The sequence below is a fragment of the Rhinopithecus bieti genome, unplaced genomic scaffold (assembly GCF_001698545.2).
Source record: "Rhinopithecus bieti isolate Rb0 unplaced genomic scaffold, ASM169854v2 scaffold_33374, whole genome shotgun sequence".
Classification (NCBI taxonomy): Eukaryota; Metazoa; Chordata; class Mammalia; order Primates; family Cercopithecidae; genus Rhinopithecus; species Rhinopithecus bieti.
Genome location: NW_016814428.1, coordinates 1707879 through 1727125, shown reverse-complemented (window position 1 = coordinate 1727125; position 19247 = coordinate 1707879). Strand labels below are relative to the sequence as shown.

Sequence of the window (19247 nt, the reverse complement as noted above, 5' to 3'; positions counted from 1 at the left end):
ATTCGTTCATCTATCCATCCATTCATTCCAGGTTCTGCCACTGTAGAAGAGAATGAACAGCCCAAGAATCCCATCTGTTTTAGGTCCCTATCTCAGTAATGATAATAGCTGATGTCACTTTAGACAGGCTTACATGGGTGTGGACAGTGTGGTGGACAAGGTTCGTTTCCTTCTAGGTGCTGAGTCTACCACCATGTGGATATGGGTTCCAGGACAATGGCTTCATGTGACTAACCAAAGGCTAGAAACGCAGATACCTCCTGTAGGTCAAGCAGCCCCCTCATGTGTGAAGAGAAGCCAGATGTGAGAAATAGATGCAGCTTGGACTGTGTAGACGTGGAGAATGCCTGCCTACAGAAAGCAAGTCAAATTGGGAGCAGGGGAAAGAACATTACAAGGAAAACAAATCTAGAAGCCAAATATGACCTGTAAGCCTCACATTCGCAACTCAAGCTCTGAAAATCTCACTTCTGAGAATAATAAGAGCCAAAATTATACTTGTGGTTTTCTTCATTTAATATAGTATTTGACAGCACTTGATGGAACATGAATTATGATTGTTCCATTTATTAAAATAAAATTCAGAGAGATAGAGTGTCTTTCACAAGTCACAGAGCTTAATGAATTGTAAAGTTTAACTTGAGGCAGAGGAATGTCCAAAATTACAGACAGATGCCCACAGAAATGATGTATTATCATATGTAAAGTAGACATACCCACATACGTACATTTATTCTACCTGCATAAGCTATGTGGCCAGAAGAAACACTACAAAGATACGTTCATGTGGAGCTTTAAGCAGTGAATTTTAGATATGGGATTCATTTTGGCAAATACTATATATATTGGACAACTTGCAATGTGCAAACCATTGTGAAAAGAGCAAACTCTGAAAACAGATGTGGCTCAGGTCTTCAGAAAGCTTCCAGGATGTGGGAAGGATGCACAGAAAAAAAAACAAACCAAATATGGTACATGCAAATAAAACAAGTGACACACCTCAAGCAATAAGTCCTGATAACATATGCAAGAATGAAATTACATTTATCACTGCATGATGCCATATTATATTACACATCTATTTTATTTATATATCTATATAGATGTGTGTGTGTGTGTGTGTGTGTGTGTATTACATATGTTATCTTTCTGCTTATTTGCTTACTGACATTTCATTACACCAGAAGGTAAGTTCAATGAGGGAAAGCACTTCGCTCGAATTTTTTTCAGTTCTGTGTGACTGAAACATAGGAGGTACCCATTTAATTTTCATTGAATGAATGAACAAATAAACCTACAGAGAGCGGACAGGATTTCATGGAAGGGAGCCATCGATACCAGAAACCTGGATTTGATGTTGTATGATCCCCTTGAGACTCTTCTTTTGTTCCTGCAAAATTCTATGCCAGATGCTAGCCTCATAATAGGTGTAATTAAATATTTGGTTTGGGTAGCTTCCCTCTTTGATATTCAGTCCTCCATTGGCTTCAGTGATTTTCTTGGAATATCTACAGTTTGGAACTTTTTCAGATGAACATTGTGGAAGCAGAACAGTTTGCCACAACTCGTTAAACATATCATGACAATAAGACTTATTCACAGGTTCCTACTATTTATGAAGTCATGTAGATATACTATGGTAAGGTTGACTGAACGAAGTAGTTGCACTGGCTGCAAAGGATGCTGATACATGAGAAATAAAGGAAAATTTGGGGGGAGTAAAAAGAAGAATATGATTATTTCTTGATTACCATTTTAATGACTTAACAATTGTACTTCAAAGTTATTAAAATGTCCTATTGACATGTCCCATTGATTTTCAATTTTGTCCTTTTGCTGTTCTATATGACATTATTTTGAGATTACAGACAGCGAGATCAAAAACCACTCAGACACCTTCATCTTTCCCAACATAAGCTTCTCTGGGCTGCAAATAGTTCTATTTCTCTTGAAATAGAAGAAGGTAATTTAGTTCTTGAGAAGTTTCAAATCGAATATTTATTTTAATTATAAATGTCCCTTTTTGAGAAACAAGATTGTAATACTTTGCTCAAATTTTTAAGAATATTTGTGATGATATTGTTGAAGCCGGCAATCATATTTAATTCATTTGAAGTACTGAATGCAGTTTAGACAATCAAATCAAGGTTGTTTACATTTTGTAATGTTTCATTTCAAAATTTTGTTAGTGTTCAGCATCTTCATTTGAAAGCAGGTTGCAGCTCGATTCACCTTTAATTTGGACCCAATATAAGCATTTTAGGTTGCTTTTTATCTCCCCATTAACATTATTTGCAGCATCAAATTCATCGAGCAAATTCTTTCATTTGTTTGTTTTCAAGATAACACTGAGACTTGCTTGCATTTTTCTATAATCAAATACTTAAAAATGTCCTAGCAAAAGTTGTGTGCCAAACTCTGGACATTTCTAGTGCTTTTATGAGTGTCTATTTCTTTCCTTTTTTTTTAATTTTTTTTTTATTTTGAGACAGAGACCCACTCTGTCACCCAGGCTGGGAGTGCAGTGGTACAATTTTGGCTCACTGCAACCTCCACCTCCTGGGTTCAAGTAACTTTCCTGCCTCAACCTCCCAAATAGCTGGGAATACAGGCGTGCGCCACCATGCCTAGCTAATTTTTGTATTTTTAGTAGAGACAGGGTTTCACCATGTCGGCCAGCTGGTCTTAAACTCCTGGCCTCAAGTGATCTGCCCGCCTTGGCCTCCCAAAGTGCTGGGATTACAGGAGTGAGCCACCGCGCCCGGCCCTGAGTGTCCATTTCTATTCCTGTTGTTTTTTGAAGGAAATTGTGCTGTGATAGGACACCTGTCTTCCCTTTTATACCTGCTCTGCAGCCATCTGGTCTTTGCCCTTAGACTGTCTATCAGTGTAGGTTACAGGCAGTTTTGTAGCCCTTCTTCATCAGAACATCCCAGAGCTGTGTGGGAGGGCACGTGGAGGACATCTACCCCAGTCCTCCTGGGAAGAGTGGGGCATCTAGGAATTTGCCTTTGGAAGGAAGCTGCCTAGATGTTTGGTTTGCACACTGAAGTTTGAGGCCATGGGCTTTCTGAGTACCCTCCACTCTGTTTACACTGCAGTCAAAATGATTTCTTCAAAATGCAACTCTGACCTTTTACTTGTCCAAATACTTCTATTCTATGTTCTCATAGAACCTAATACCTCTTTTTCAAAACATTTATACACAATTAAGTATCTTTGTTTTCTGATATCACATTTGTCTGATTAATTGCTTAATGCCTGTCATTCCTATTCTGCAAGAGCAGGGACTCACTATGTTTTTGTCCAACACAAAATATGAACACAACAGATATCTCTTTGATAGTCAATTATATCACTGCACTAAGCACAGAGGATACAAATTTAGGTTTTGCCCTTCTAAGACTTGTGGACTATAAAGAGCCGGGCCTGTGACTAAGTCATTATAAGGCAAAGAAATAAATAATACTTGACAGTAATACAAAAATATGGACAGGAGCAAAGGGCTCATCCTTGGAAGTCTAGAAAGTGATGTTCGAGCTGTGAATTTCCACATGAGAACCATAGTTAGCATTTTAGCCAATTCTTTCCCCTTCAGTTCCTGAACTTTACTTTTTCTCAAGGCTATGTGTTGCCCCACTATGTGTTCTCGAGCACTGAGAGAAACCACAACTCCCAGGCCACAGATGCCCCTTTGTTGTGCTGGGGCAATGTCAAGAAAGGAGACCAGCATCAGCTGAGCATCTTCTGTGTCCCTGGCTCTGTGCAATGCGTAAGACAGCTCAGCGGGTGGGATTAGGAGCACAGTTGTTAGAATATATAGGGCTTATTTTCCCTTCTCTACCATTTGCTATCAATATAATCCCAAACACATTTTAATTAATCTCCCCAAAACTCAGTTTCACTACATGTGAAATGGAATAACGTGATTGGTCTGATAGGGTTGTTATGACATTTAAATTAACAGAACCAGTGTTTAGTAATTGTTGTGTTTGCACTAGTAATCTGTTGTGAATGTTGAAAGAAACAGCTATCTGGGGACAGTCTGTGAGAGTATCCCAAAGAAAAAGAACATTGCCAGAGGGGTATTAGAAACTTTTGCTTGTCACCAAGAAATAGCAATCCTGTTCTCAAAAAGAATTTCGTACATTGTTATTTAGCCACAATCCCACACCATTCATTTCATCTTATGGCTCTTCTCTTATTTGTATTCTACTTAATAGAGTTGTCCTAAGTGTTAGGGTTTGCTCTATTACAATTATGAGTAAGCTACAGGCTTTATTGATAAAAGCTGGACACCTGCATAGGAATTGCCTGGAGTAAATCAAAGATGAAATATCTTCAGTAATCTTTCCAACAACCACCCCCTTAAATAACACCAGACTGTGTCGTTAAGGGAAAGTTTTCTCTTTAAATGTGCATTCCAGTCTCATGCCAGGAATACATAAAATTGTAACAATTTGTTCTTGGGTTCCCCCGGCTTTAAATGTCCTTCCCTGAACTTTCAATAGCCCATTTCTCCTTTTTACAGATTTCAAATCAGAGATCTCCTTTAGGGAAGGGCCTGCTTCTGACCACCCAATCTAAAGTACCTACTCATCACACTGGGTTAGTTTAGTTCTCTGCAGAATGGAGAACCTTTGTTTTGCGATTGTTTGTTCATTCCTTCAATCATTCATCCATTCACCTCTTCTCTACTAGAATGTCAACTTGGAATAGGAACCTATTCTGTTCCATTCATAAAATATGACTGGTTTTGAACCCACCATTATTGAATCCTTCACGTGTCCGCACTATTACACGATCTGGTAGTTAGCAAAACTGATCCAGTCCTCACGGAGGTAGCCTTAAGGGAGCCATGCATTTGTCAAAACAAATAAACAAAAATGAATAAGCAGATAATTTCAAATCATGGTAAGTGCTCTGGAGGACCAGACCTTTGTTCCTTTGTCCTAGACTGGAAAATTGAGGAAAGTTTCGGTTGAGATCTGAAGAGTGGATACAAATCATATAAGTACATGAGGGCACACACCATGCTCACTGTGCTTGTGAGAGCATGTATGGTGGAGGGGGCCAGACTGTCTCAGGCCTTCCTCGTGGCAGCAACAGGAACATGACAGGAACACATTCAGGAACTAGAACAAGGCTTTGTGGGTTGGTCACAAAATGCAAAGTAGAGATGTCAAGTTATAGAAGAATCTGGAGGTTGGTGAAGCCAGAACCAGGAAAGGAATTGGGGTGTCACTGCACATGGATGTCATTTGAGGCCATTGGAATAGATGAGAAATAAAGGAGAGAAAGGAGTCTGAGGCATAGTTGGGATTCTCACTAGAGGTCATGAGAAGGAAGAGCTGGCAGAGGAGATCGAAAAATGGCAGCCAATGAGGTGGAAGGAAAACCAGAATAGAGTGTGGTCATGGAAATTGAAGAAAGGTGAGTTTCAGAAAGGAGGAGGTGGCCATCGTGTTAATTATGCTGCAAGGACAAGGAAGATATGAAGAAAGAAATAGTCCTTAAGATAGTACGGCAACACAGGGCCTGTTAGTGATCTCGGTAAGAGCTGCCTCTGGGATGTGATAGGGTCAGATGCCCACCTGGAATGAATCACAGAACATAAGGTGAGAAAGTCCAGGCAGAAACTCAAAGAAACTCTTACAAAGAGTTGAGAATATACTCAAGCACATGCCCATGATGAAATGTTTAAGCTAACGTGTACATCCAATCAACAAAACCCTAAATAAGATATTTCTTAGCACAAAAACCTTTGAAAGAAACCAAATAAAATGATCAGAGCCATCTAAAATTTTGTCTTGTTTTGGAAAATTTTCTTTATGTTACCTATCTGTATGGAAAGACTTTTGGAACCTCAAGCCCACATAAATGGTCTCTCTCTCAAAGGCTTATTTTTTGGTATTCTCTTTTTTTTTTGTTTCTTTCTTTTTATACCACAGAATAACAGACTAAGAAAATATGCCTTTGAATTGAAAATGAATGACCTGACCTATTTTGTGCTGGCAGCTGAAACAGAGTCAGATATGGATGAATGGATCCACACCCTCAACCGCATTCTGCAAATCAGTCCTGAGGGGCCCCTCCAAGGGAGGAGGAGCACAGAGCTCACTGATCTGGGGCTGGGTGAGAGCATACGAAGCCGTCTTCCTTACTTTGTCCAGTGTGACCTGTGTTTTTGGTTCACTAAAGCTGCTAGGCATTATAGTCGCTGTCTGTTCTAGCTCATCCATCCTGGGGCTGTTTGTTCCAAGAAATCACTAATTACTCCTAAATCTTTACTGCACAGTAATGGCCACCACACATAAGTACAATTGAGAGTCAACTCGCAATGATCTGAGGCTGTCCCCCAGCAAATGATGTTGGGAATCATTTGTCACAGCATCAAAAATGTGCTCATGTCCAATGGGACATTACCTTTTAGGGGCATTTTGTGGTTTTAGCCTTTCATTAAATTAAATTAATGAATTTTATGCTCTGTAAAGGCAAATATGAATTCTTTCCTATAAGTTAAAAGCATCTTTCATTTATGCTTTTGATCATACTGTGATCATCTTATATGTGAAAGTTTCAGAAATTATACATGGTAATGGAATTTTTATAAGATTAAATTTTTTTCTCCCCATCCTGATTCCTTCATAAGAGTCTACTTCATTTTATGCAAAGAGAAGGGAACAAGAGAGAGGAAAGAAAAGGTGAAAAGAAGGTTAGAAAAGCAAGCCTGTAGCTGCATAGAAGGCAAGTTCAACACCAGCAAAGTCAGTCACTCCTCCCAAAACAAAACTATTTTCAGGCGTTTTGCACAGCACATGGTACACTAGAAACCAAAGCATCTTTAAGTTCTCCTAGTCTACGTCTCAGGCTCTAGAGTGAAAGAGGCATAGAATAATGTGGAAAAAAACTATTGTTGATTTTGTTGGTTTTAACACAACTACTGTATGCCATAGTAGATGTTTTACACTTATGATTTACTTAATAATAACAACCATAGTATTAATGTTTACAGTGAGTGTCTTACAGAGTTTAAGTAGCTGAAGCAAGAAGGTGGATTCTAAATTGACAGCCTGAGAGTGAGAATTACCAAATACATACATATTTAAGAAAACTTTAGTATGCATTAATTAAGTAGGTCAAGACAACCTCAAGTATAAATGTAGTGTAAAAATCCAAAGTTCTTGTAGACACAAGATGGTATCATGGCAAGAATCCCAAAATGATCCTCAGAGGGTCTGATTTCCAGGCCCAGATCACCCAGCAATGTTCAGGAGTCAGAACACAATGAAAGTTTAGGCTCACCAACGTCCCTCTTAGCTCTTAAGTCTAACTTAGTTTTGTAAGTCACAGGCTAGAAGAATGTGTGACTCATGAGTAATATTTAATCACCTGACTTGGTATATCTTTTTAAGATTCCCTGGATAATTCTGTAACTTGCGAATGCACGCCAGAGGAAACAGATTCTTTAGAGAACAACCTACACCCAGACTTTGCAAAGGTAATAAAGTTGACATTGTACTTGCAAAAACAATTTGAGTTATTTGTTAGTATTTGCTTTCATGGAAAAGACGTAAATGCTTTCTTTTAAGATTTAGACTAAGAAACTAATTCAGAACTTTCCATTAACCTATGTGTTTTCATTAACATACACATAGAGCTCAAAAAGGAAAGATACTTTTACAAGATTTGCCAAGTGTTAATGGGTAATACTAAAATGGTGGTAATACTAAGGGGCTGCTTCTTGGCCATGTGGATGTGTCGGGCTGTATCTGGATATTTAGATACCAAGGACTAACACGATTTTCTCCGTAGTACCTCACAGAAACAGAAGATACTGTAAGAACAACTCGAAACATGGAGAGGCTAAATCTGTTCTCTCTAGATCCAGACATAGATGTAAGTCAAAATTTTTTCTAAGCAGATATGAACTTGATCCATACAGTTGGGGATTATAATTTAGAATTTGTTTTATATGTTGGATGTTTGGTGACTCATTCAAAACTTTTTTAGACCTTGAAACTTCAAAAAAAAGATCTCTTGGAACCTGAGTCTGTGATCAAACCATTTGAAGAAAAAGCTGCCAAGAGAATCATGATCGTCTGTAAAACCCTCAACTTAAATCTTCAGGGATGCGTTACGGAGAATGAAAATGATCCGATAACGAATGTAAGTTTCTCCTCTGTTACGTCTTATACCATTCAGCCAGCATTACACCACCCTAGTCAAAATATCTTCTATTCCTGCTAATTCCAGGCACTGGTTTCACACTATCTAGTGTACCAGGGAACATTATTAACAGCATTTTCCCACATTACACAAGTTTACAAGTTCTAAAGTGGAACACTTTATAATACACTGTATGAATAAAGCATAATAAAATATTAATATACTATACTTTATCAATATACTGCCATAAAATTTTCCATTTAACTTAAAGAAAAAACATTAAAGGACTGTGTTTGGGGATTTTCTATGAAATCAGCATAATGGTTTAGTTTTCTATGGCATTGTGTGACTCCTCTTAGTAGTACTCAAGATGGCTTTTTTTTTTTTTGAAATGGTCTTGTTCTGTTGCCCAGGCTGGAGTGCAGTTGCGCATTCTTGCTCACTGCAGCCTCAGCTCAGCGCAGCCTCAACTTCCGGGTTCAAGCGATCCTCCCACCGAAGGCTTCCGAGTAATGGACTACAGGCACGCACCACTGTGGTCGCCTACCTAAGTTTTTTGTATTTCTTATACAGATGAGGTTTTGCCATGATGGCCAGACTGGTTTAGAACTCCTAGGCTCAAGCTACCTGCCTGCCTCAACCTCCCAAAGTGCTGGGATTACAGGTGTGAGCTACCGCGCCTGGCTTTTACATGCACATTTTTATTTACTCTTTCTATATTTACATGGACATTTTTATTTTACTCTTTCTATATGTACCCATGTAAAAGATGGCTTTTACATGGATGTTTTTATTTTACTCTTTCTATATTTATTTTCATGTCTATTAGAGAAAAATCAAAGCTAACAAACCCTGTGACTTCCCAGCCATTATTGCTGAGGGCAAATCTAAATTGTGTATCAAGTAAAATAATATTAGATGGATGTTAAATAAATACTAGTAGGATGGGACATGTAAATAGCAGAAATGACAAAGGAGCTTCACTGATATTTGTGTGAGTTCTCTTGAGAACTTCCTCTTAGTACTTTAGTGGGCAGTCCCACTAGATTGTGAATGTATATGTGGGAAGGGAACTGTTTATGAGCATAAACGTTATTAAATGTTGAATTATTTTTTAAAATCACTCATAATTCTATATCAATCTCTATTATATTAATATCCTAATCACTATAAGGCATAGTTAATATTTTGGCATATTTCCTTTCATTATTTTTTAATGCATTCTGTTCACATTTCTAATCCATCATCCTCAATTGTCATCTTTCACCTCAAAGAGAAAAACTGATTTCCAGATCCTTGATAGCAGTCACATTGGCTTTCGAAGGCAGAAACCACATTAAGTTTTCACTGTAAACTGGGTCCACATATGTCATGCCTTCATCTATTTCTGATCCAGTGAAACTAGCCCTGTTAGTTGTGACAGTGAGTGGATGGCAGAAAGAATTAACCTTTTCGGAAGACTTTACTTGATACCGACTGACCTGTGTCTTTAGCACCTCAATGATTTGCTTTGAGCCTCCTACCCCAGGTATAGAGCAGGAAAAGGTCCATGCTGTGGAACTCTGATTTAATGAGGAGACTCAAATGGGATGTGCCATTCTGGGATTAGATTGCCTGGCTTTCCAGCTCACAAGTTGTGCCACGCTGGGCAACGGCCTACTGTCAGTCTTCACTCCTTTAAATGGAGACAGTAACAATACCTATTTCAAATGATCACTGTGGTTACACAGGGTACCATATCAACAGCACTCAGACATTGCTTGGTACAAAGTAAGCGTTCATTAAATACTTAACCATCATCTAAATATGTGAGAAATTGCATTGAAATTTGTCAAAACTGCATGCAAGTTATTGATATTTGTCTTGATATATGTGAGATTCTTGTTGACAGGAAGCTAAAATGGAAATGTGTCACCAGTAAGAATCTTGTCGAAAAACGAAGCTTTTTTATATTCTATAACTTTAACTGTGTACTAGGTGTGAGTAGAAATGAAAGTAGTTGAAGTCAGGTTTATTCATTCTCCAAATATACTTATTCCATGTGTCTACTGTGAGCCAGACTTGTCCTAAGAACTGGGAAAACAGGAAGTAACTAGATAAGCAAGGTCCCCTGTGTCTTGAAAATCAGAGTCTTTTTTAAAACAGCAGAAAGCAAACAAGAAAACTAACGATTTAAGTGCACATGATTCCAAGTTCTTTAAAAGAAATAAATATGGAGAGAGGTGTTCCAGAGGAATGCAGGAAAGGGTTACTTTAGACAGGACTGTCATAGAAGGCCCTCTCTGCAGAGGTGATTTTGAACAGAGACCTAAGGGTTGGGAAGGATAAAAACGCAGGTCAGGGGAGAACATTCTAGGCAGAAGAAAGAGAAGTACAAATGCACAGAGACAGGTAAGCTTTAGCAAGTTCTAGGAACTGAAAAGAGTTAGGGAGGTGAAGGACATACCAAGATGACGTAGGAGAAACAGAGATAAGATGATGTAGGGCCTTAAGCCACAGTGAAGAGTTTGAATTTATCCTAAGTGTGAGTGGACGCTATTCAATGGTTTAAAGCACTTTAAAAACAAGGTTTAAAACAAAACAAACAAACAAACAAACAAAAATGCAAGAATCCAAGAAGAGTTAGGAGGCTACTACCACCATTTATTGCATGGCTTGAACAAGGGCTGGCAAGGGAGAAGGAGAGAAATGGGTGGATTGGACTGGTGTTTTGTAAATTGGGCTGATAGGTTTTCCTCATGTGTTGGATATACTGGATGATGGAAAAATAAATCTCAAGGATGAGTACTGGTTTTTGCTTTGGACAGCTTTACACACAGTGATGCCCTTTACTAAAATGGTAACACTCGAGAGAGATTTGCACAATACAGGTCAAAAATACCATTATGAACATGTTTCACTTGTTGGGACGATTAGATATCCAAAGAGAAATATCTTAGGAACAGATTCAAATGCAAGTTTGGCGGCCAGGCATGGTGGCTCATGCCTGTAATCCCAGCACTTTGGGAGGCCAAGGCAGGCAGATCACCTGAGGTCAGGAGTTCGAGACCAGCCTGTCCCAACATGGTGAAACCCTGTCTCTACAAAAAATACAAAAATTATCTGGACATGGTGGTACATGCCTGTAGTCCCAGCTGCTTGGGAGGCTGAAGCAGGAGAAGCACTTGAACCCGGGAGGTGGAGGTTGCAGTAAGCCGAGATCACACCACTGCACTCCAGCCTGGGTGACACAGTGAGACTCTGTCTCAAAAAAAAAAAAAAAAATGGAGTGGCCATGAATGGAAACACAAATTTGGAAGTCTAGTTCAGACAATAATGTTGTGGGACGGGGATCTAAAAATGTCTATGACCATAGAGAAGGGGCCAGAAACCAAATAAAATATCTGAAGGATGAATGGATGAATAGAGAAGTGACCAAAGAAGTCTAAGCAGAAATGGCTGTTGGGATAAAGATAAACCAAGGAATACTGTATCATGAAACCAACAGCGAATGGGCAACTGTGGTAGTGGTGCCAAGAAGCTGAGGAACATGAAGCGAAAAGAGGAGTCCATCCGGTAGATATGGCAAAGTGGAGGATGTTGTGGACTATGACAAGAGCAACTCCCATGGAGTGGAAAGTGTTAGAAGTAATCTGATCATGCCTTCATGCAGGATTTTAAAATAAAAACAAAACAAAAGTCTAGAAACTAAGTCCTTGGAACCATTTGGAAATACCTGTATTAGTCTGTTCTCACGCTGCTAATAAAGACATACCCAAGACTGTGTAATTCATAAAGGAAGGAGGTTTAATTGACTCACAGTTCAGCATGACTGGTGAGGCCTCAGGAAACTTACAATCATCATGGAGAGGGAATCAGACATGTCCTTCTTCACATGGCAGCAGCAAAGGGAAATGCTAAGCAAAAAGGGGGAAAGCCCCTTATAAAACCATCAGATCTTGTGAGAACTCACTCACTATCACGGTAACAGCATGAGGGTAACTGCCCCCATAATTCAATTACCTCCCACTGGGTCCCTCTCACGACACATGAGGATTATGAGAACTACAATTTAAGATGAGATTTGGGTGGGGACACAGCCAAACCATATCATTACCTCAAATGGTAATGTCACTTAGTCACCTTGTTAAATAAAAATAGATGCTTTTTTTGATCTAGAACATTTTAAAATGTAATTTAGAAACTGAAAATCAAAGATAGTGGGCTTTTCTTTCTACTGCCAGGGGCATATGACTCCTTCCACATGAATTCCTTTCTTTGTACTAAGATGCATATTCAGAAGCCAAATGCTTGTATTTAGGCCGATCTCCCCAGGCAAGAGAACAGGGCCAAGTACAGAGACCCAAGTTAGTGTGTCCTTTGGTATCTGTCAGAGTGAAGGGTTAAGTTGATTTGGAGTGTTTCGTATGTCAGTGTTGTTTTTCATTTTACAGTTGATACATATGTTGAAACACTAGGCAATTACTTTAGAAAAATAATTTCATTGTGCCTATGAGCAATAATACAAAAAATAATGTCAGCCTCACCTTCACAGCAGTTTGTTATTTAATGCCATTGTTTTTTAAAAATCATTGCTTACTTATTCAATGACACTCTTTCCTTAATGAAACTATTTTTAAACTCATTGTTCTTAATTCAATGAGCATGTTTTAAATTAATTGAAGTATTTCTCCAAGTTGCTTAGGAGCCAACTACTGCATTTAATGAATGAGATTCTAAAGACTCCCTGAAATAACATCCTCATGATGAGAAAACAACGTTTGACAGCATGTAATTTTTTAGTCAGTAAATTGAAAACCAAATTCAAGTTGATGGTTTTATAGTATAAAATATTTCTTTGAAAATAGAAATTGACTCCAAAAATCTGAACTAATAAAGCTACATCACAGTAGAACTACATTTAAAATTTTATCGTTGAGTTTTTTTCAGAAGAGTACAGAATTCTAAACACAAGAAACCTATGAATTAATTTGTTAGGCTTTGCAGATGCTTTGTTAAACAAATCCTCACTGAAAAGACAGTGATTTGACATTTATTTTGAAAAGGTGGATTGGAAGAAAGAAATGAATCACCACATGAGCTTTAATTTTTGATGGGTTATCAAAGTAGGTATTTATTTCCATTCAAAAGTAGAAATGAAAATCAAAATGCAACAATTCAGGAAAAAATAATAAGGGTTTTGCTTTGACCTTCAATGTGTTTTGAGTTCTCACTTGAGTTATTTTCTGTAATTTTGCATTTTCAACTTTTGGCAGACTACCACTACCACAAAACAAGAGTTTTCTAAATTAATTTAAATTGGTATACTATAAACTTTTACTTTGTAATTGCTTTATATTTTAAAATAATTTATTGAATTATTTTATATGCAAAACTTTTTTCTAACAGTAAGGGAGCTGGCAAGTATTGCTAGTATTAAGAAATTGAACTTGTCCCCTTGGTATAAACTAGTCACATTACTACATTTAAAGCCAGGAGATACCGTTAAGCATTTAACAAAACCCACAGTATGAGTGAGTCTGTATAATAATAAACTGGACCACAATATGGTGTTTCACTATAATCTGTTTGTCCATAGAATACTGGTAGAGATTGGCATCAACTCAAAATTAAGTAGCATTTTAAAACAGTAAAAATGCTAGTTTGTATAGGTGCATTCCAATTTTAATAACATAAATGTATAACTACATATATGTGCATGTATTCAATATATGTATATATGCACATATATGTATGTAATTACATACATTAATTTGGTCTTTGTCTCTGTTGTGACATTTTTCTAGTTGACCATTCTTTCCTTCTTGAATCTTTCTTTGCTTCTATAATACTCTGGCAGCATTTTAAAATTTTTTATTTGTTTTTTAAAATGTTTCCCTATTTCCCAATCTGTTTTATAAGTTGTTTTCCCTACTCCCATCTCCATCCTTTGCATGTTGATACTTTCCAGAATCCTGTTCTGATTTTCTTCTATTTCATGGATTCAACAGGACCCCACACACAAAAAAACTCTCAAGTCCAGCTCTCCAGTCCAGTTTCCTTGACTCGGCTCAATACACACATCCAGCTGCCACTGGGATGTCCCGCAGATGACTTTCTATGTCCCATTTAGAATTCATCTTTGTATCTTTATCCCCTATATCAACCAATGGTATGATCATGCACTTCATTTCTTTTATCCTCAAACCTGGGAATTTTCTGTATTCATGCCTCTGTGAAACTTTTTCTCCAACCAACCAATACAAACACATGCAAAGAATATCCAAGCTCTTTGGTTATACTTCCTTAATGTTTCTCAAATGCCTCTCCCACAAACACTTCCTACCAATTTGTCTTTTTGCTTCCACTCTGATCCCACTCTAATGTTCTTTTCCTGTGCTCTTTGATGTCTTATGTCTTTGCACATGTCACATACCCTACCTAGAAATCCCTTCTAACCAACTCTTTACCTAATTCCTACTTCTTTCAAACCTGACCAAGAAATTTATCCTTCTTCTCATCTTCCATAACTTTCCCATTTTCACATCTTCCACTTCCTTCCTAGCCTGGGGGCAAGAAGTTAAGAGGAAAGCCACATAGAGGCTTGAATTTGGGTGAGCACCCAAGAATTGATGGGGAGAGAAAGCCATGAAAAGGAACAGAAGCAGCCCATCCTGGATGTGTTGGGATACAGGTGCAGGGCAGCCCAGAGGAGGCAATTAGAAAAGATGGCTGGTATGGTTGGGAGACTGGTTACTTTGAATCAATAAGTAACTGGTTGAACAAGTAAGTAAACAGATTCATGGTAATGAGATCCCGGGTTCTCACTGTTGGAGGACCTACTTACCAATATAAAAAATGGAAAGGCTAGAATGAACCCTTGAGTGTTTGTATTGGAAGCAGAGGTATAAACATGAACTAATTGGTTTTTAATAAGTATTCATACACAGATAGAGATAAATTGTGTGTGTGTGTGTGTGTGTGTGTGTGTGTGTATGTGTGTATTTCTTACCTCCGTATGATGGGAGGACACAGAAGCAATGATATCCCAGTGACAGTGAGCACAACAAGCACCCAGATCGTCGTTTGTAAATGTCACCCTCACTATAAGGAACCAGGGCTCCCTGGAGAAATATCTGGAGCATGAGAAGTATAGGATAAGTCTGGAACATACTATTTGATAAAGAAGTACTCAAAAAATGATGGAGACTTGCCAAAAAAATACCCAGAAGTTAACTTGAATGAATGCCTCTAGCCAAATCTGGGACAATTTCAGCATCACACTAACACTAATTATTGTAAGAGCAAAACCCATTGAGTAAAACAGTAATCCATGAGTCTATACTTGTATTAATAAATTAATTAATATCAAAATAAGGGAGAAGGGGAAGCTCATCCTTATGATGGAATACTAGTTAATACATGTAGAAAGAATGGTGGAACTGAAAAATCACCAATGGCCACCATCGTGGTGGTAGTTGACTGCAATGGAAGTTATCAATGGAGATGAAGACTAGTGTGGGTTGTGTTTAATGAGTAGCAAGACATGGGGGTAATCTCAGAACACATTTCCACAAATATAAATCAATTGCCAAAGGGAAAATGGTGACCTTTATAATGGAGAAACCCAGCAGATAAGGTTAACATCACAGCTGCTGAAGGAGTTGACACTGTGTGCTCCTGAAACAATGAAGTATGAAAATCAAGCATCAATTTGAGATTTTACTGCCATAAAAGCATGACCTGAATCCTGTCAGGAGGACACACACAGCAGACCCAGACTGAATGTATGTCAGAATGTACGTCCTGTACTCTTTGAAAGGCCAAAAACCTGAAAGAGAGAAAAAGATTGAGGAACAGTTTTGACTGAAGTAAATTGAAGGGAAATAGCAGAAAAATATAACGAGTAGTCCTAGATGGGATTCTGGACCAGAAAGAAAAACAGAGACATTGTTGAGTCAACTGGCAGCACTGAAAGGAGCATGTGAGTTGCACAGTGGTTTTAGGCCAATAACACTTTCCTGACTTGGATGGCTGCACAGTGATTAGGCAGGTGAGTGTCCTCATTTGGGGGAAACACTCACTGGAGTATTTAGGAGAGGAATAATATTGGAAACTTGCTCTCAAAGCATTCAGACTGGTTATAATAGGTGACTGTGTGAGCGAGTGCGAGTGCGTGTGCGTGTGTGTGTGTGAGAGAGAGAGAGAGAGACGGAGAGAGACAGAGAGAGAAACAGGAGGTTAACAGTTGAATCCGGGCAAGGGGGATAATTAAGGTGGTTTTATGCACCTTATACACAACCTTTCTCTCTATTCAAAATTATTTCAAGATAAGAAAAAAATAGTATCTGTTTTAAAAATGCAACTAAGATATCAACTCGTCTTGGGAAACTTCCTGCCATCTGCCAACAGACTCCCTCACAACCTGATGCTCACCTACCTACTTGCCACAGTGTTTTGTGCTTTAATACGTATCTGTGACACTAATGTATTAGGAGTGGCTTAGAACAGTGAAAAACACATAATAAATACTCAATAACTGTTAGCTGTTATTATGATTCTATCAAGCTGTGATAGAAAACGGAGACGTGGTTGGCCTAGTGAAGTCCAACCACAGTGCAGTCTGGAAACTTCTAGGATTTCATTACAGATTTTCAAGGGCCTAGGAGACTGAGGCGGCACGTGTTTTCTAAGACTGTAAGGGAAATAACTGGAAGGATTTGTAAGGCCCAACCATGCATGTAAAAGCAACATAAAGAAGAGAGTTCTTGGCAGGGAAACTAAAGAACCAATGAGATACAGTACTGGGATCTAAGGCACTTGCTGGAGGACAGGATTCCGGGTCACTGAGTCAAGGGGAGCTTGCCTGCTGCATTTATTTTATCTACTGCTTTGTTAAATGATGTACTAAGGAGGCTGTCTCACGGATAATGATTTTATGTCAAAAACATCTGTTCTTTCTTTTTCATGCAGATTGAGCCTTTTTTTGTGAGTGTGGCACTTTATGACCTCAGAGACAGCAGGAAGATTTCTGCTGATTTTCATGTGGATCTAAACCATGCTGCTGTCAGACAGATGCTCTTGGGGGCTTCTGTGGCTTTGGAAAATGGCAACATCGACACCATCACTCCAAGACAATCAGAAGAACCTCATATCAAGGGACTTCCAGAGGAATGGCTAAAATTTCCAAAGCAGGTGGCACTTTGTTTACTTGTGATGAGATGGAAAATGCATGTACCATTATTCTTACCAATAGATCACATAAGATGAGCAATTTCCTGAATAAAAATTCCCTTAAAGCTGTCCTTTTGAAAAGTGGAATTTTGTAAATGTCTACAATGTGGTTTCTTCCATGCTTATTAGCTGCTTTCTTTGTACACAGGCTGTATTTTCTGTAAGCAATCCACATTCTGAAATTGTTCTGGTGGCCAAAATCGAAAAAGTCTTGATGGGAAACATTGCAAGTGGTGCCGAACCTTATGTTAAGAACCCAGACTCCAACAAGGTAATGTATAATCTTATAAATAACTTCATTTGCTTTTTCTTTTCCTTTTTTTTTTTTTTTTTTAATGGAGTCTCTCTCTGTTTCCCAGGCTGGAGTGCAGTGGCGTGATCTCAGCTCACTGCAACCTCCACCTCCTGAGTTCAAGTGATTCTCCTGCCTCAGCCTCCCCAGTAGCTGGGATTACAGGCGCATGCCACCACACCTGGCTAATTTTTTGTATTTTATAGTAGAGACAGGGTTTCACCATATTGGTCAGGCTGGTCTCGAACTCCTGACTTCCAAGTGATCAGCCTGCCTTGGGCTCCCAAAGTGCTGGGATTACAGGCCGTGAGTCACTGCGCCCAGCCAACTTCATTTGCTTTTAAGAAAGAAAGCCACACTTTGAATTATCAACTTTGTATATCTTGAAATACTCACTTATTGGTGAAATGAATATCCAACTGAAATTTTTTTAAGTGTATCTTTTTGCTTTACATTCTTTTGATCCAGTAATTTCTGACCTCTGAGAATCTAATGGCAGAAATAAATTCAAATGTGGACAAAGCTTTCACCCCAAGGGTCAGAGTATTAATAATAATGAAACCTTAGGAATAATCTGAGTAAAAGCAAGTGAATGAGACATCAGCAATCCTGATGATGAACAAAGTGAGATAAATAATTGTATCTCAAATTATAGTATCACTTAAGTGAAAAAAGGAACAGGAAAGAGAATGCTGTGCTTTGAATGGTGGAACTACAGGTAATATGTTTCTACTTTCTTCTTTCCTATTAGATTTTCTTTAATAATCAAATATTACTGTTTAATAGAAAATAAATATTAAGGCCAGGTGCGGTGGGTCACGCCTGTAATCCCAACACTTTGGGAGGCTGAGGCGGGCAGATCACAAGGTCAGGAGATAGAGACCATCCTGGCTAACACGGTGAAGCCCCGTCTCTACTAAAATACAAAACTAGCCGGGCGTGGTGGCGGGCGCCTGTAGTCCCAGCTACTCGGGAGGTTGAGGCAGGAGAATGGTGTGAACCTGGGAGGCGGAGCTTGCAGTGAGCTGAGATCGTGCACTCCAGCCTGGGCAACAGAGGGAGACTCGCCTCCAGAAAGAGGGGAGGGGAGGGGAGGGGCGAAAAGAAAAGAAAAGAAAAGAAAAAGAAGTATTAAAAGTCTGTATTTTCCATGCCAAAGAAATATACTGAGGAAATAGCTTACAAGAACTGAATCTGAGCATGTATGACAATTTAGGAAGGAGTTTAACATATTTATGAGAGTCCCATAATTCAGTGTTTGGCAAACTACAGTGTGCAGGCCAAATCCAGCCTACCATCTGTATTGATAAATAAAGTTTTAATGAAACACAGTCACATTCATTTGTGGATTGTCTATGGCCACTTCCCTGCTACAGAAATAGAGTTGAAAACTTTGACAGAGACTATATGGCCCATGAAACCCAATGTGTTTACTATATGATACTTTATAGAACCAGTCTCCTGCCCTCTATCATTACAAATAAAAGGGATATAGAATAGACTGTAAATGTAGATTTGCTAATACTTTCCTTTCAAAATTTTAAAATCTTTAAAAAAAAAAAAAAAAAAAAAA

General features: G+C 38.5%; 1 protein-coding gene across 1 annotated transcript in view; it reads left to right on the top strand.

The window, feature by feature from the left end:
- DOCK10 (dedicator of cytokinesis 10) overlaps positions 1-19247 on the top strand; it is a 287983-nt gene that overhangs the window by 169573 nt on the left and 99163 nt on the right. The window contains 6 exon segments of the mRNA XM_017850274.1: positions 5952-6135; positions 7416-7501; positions 7816-7899; positions 8014-8169; positions 17122-17343; positions 17531-17653. Coding sequence (XP_017705763.1) covers positions 5952-6135; positions 7416-7501; positions 7816-7899; positions 8014-8169; positions 17122-17343; positions 17531-17653 — 855 coding nt within the window.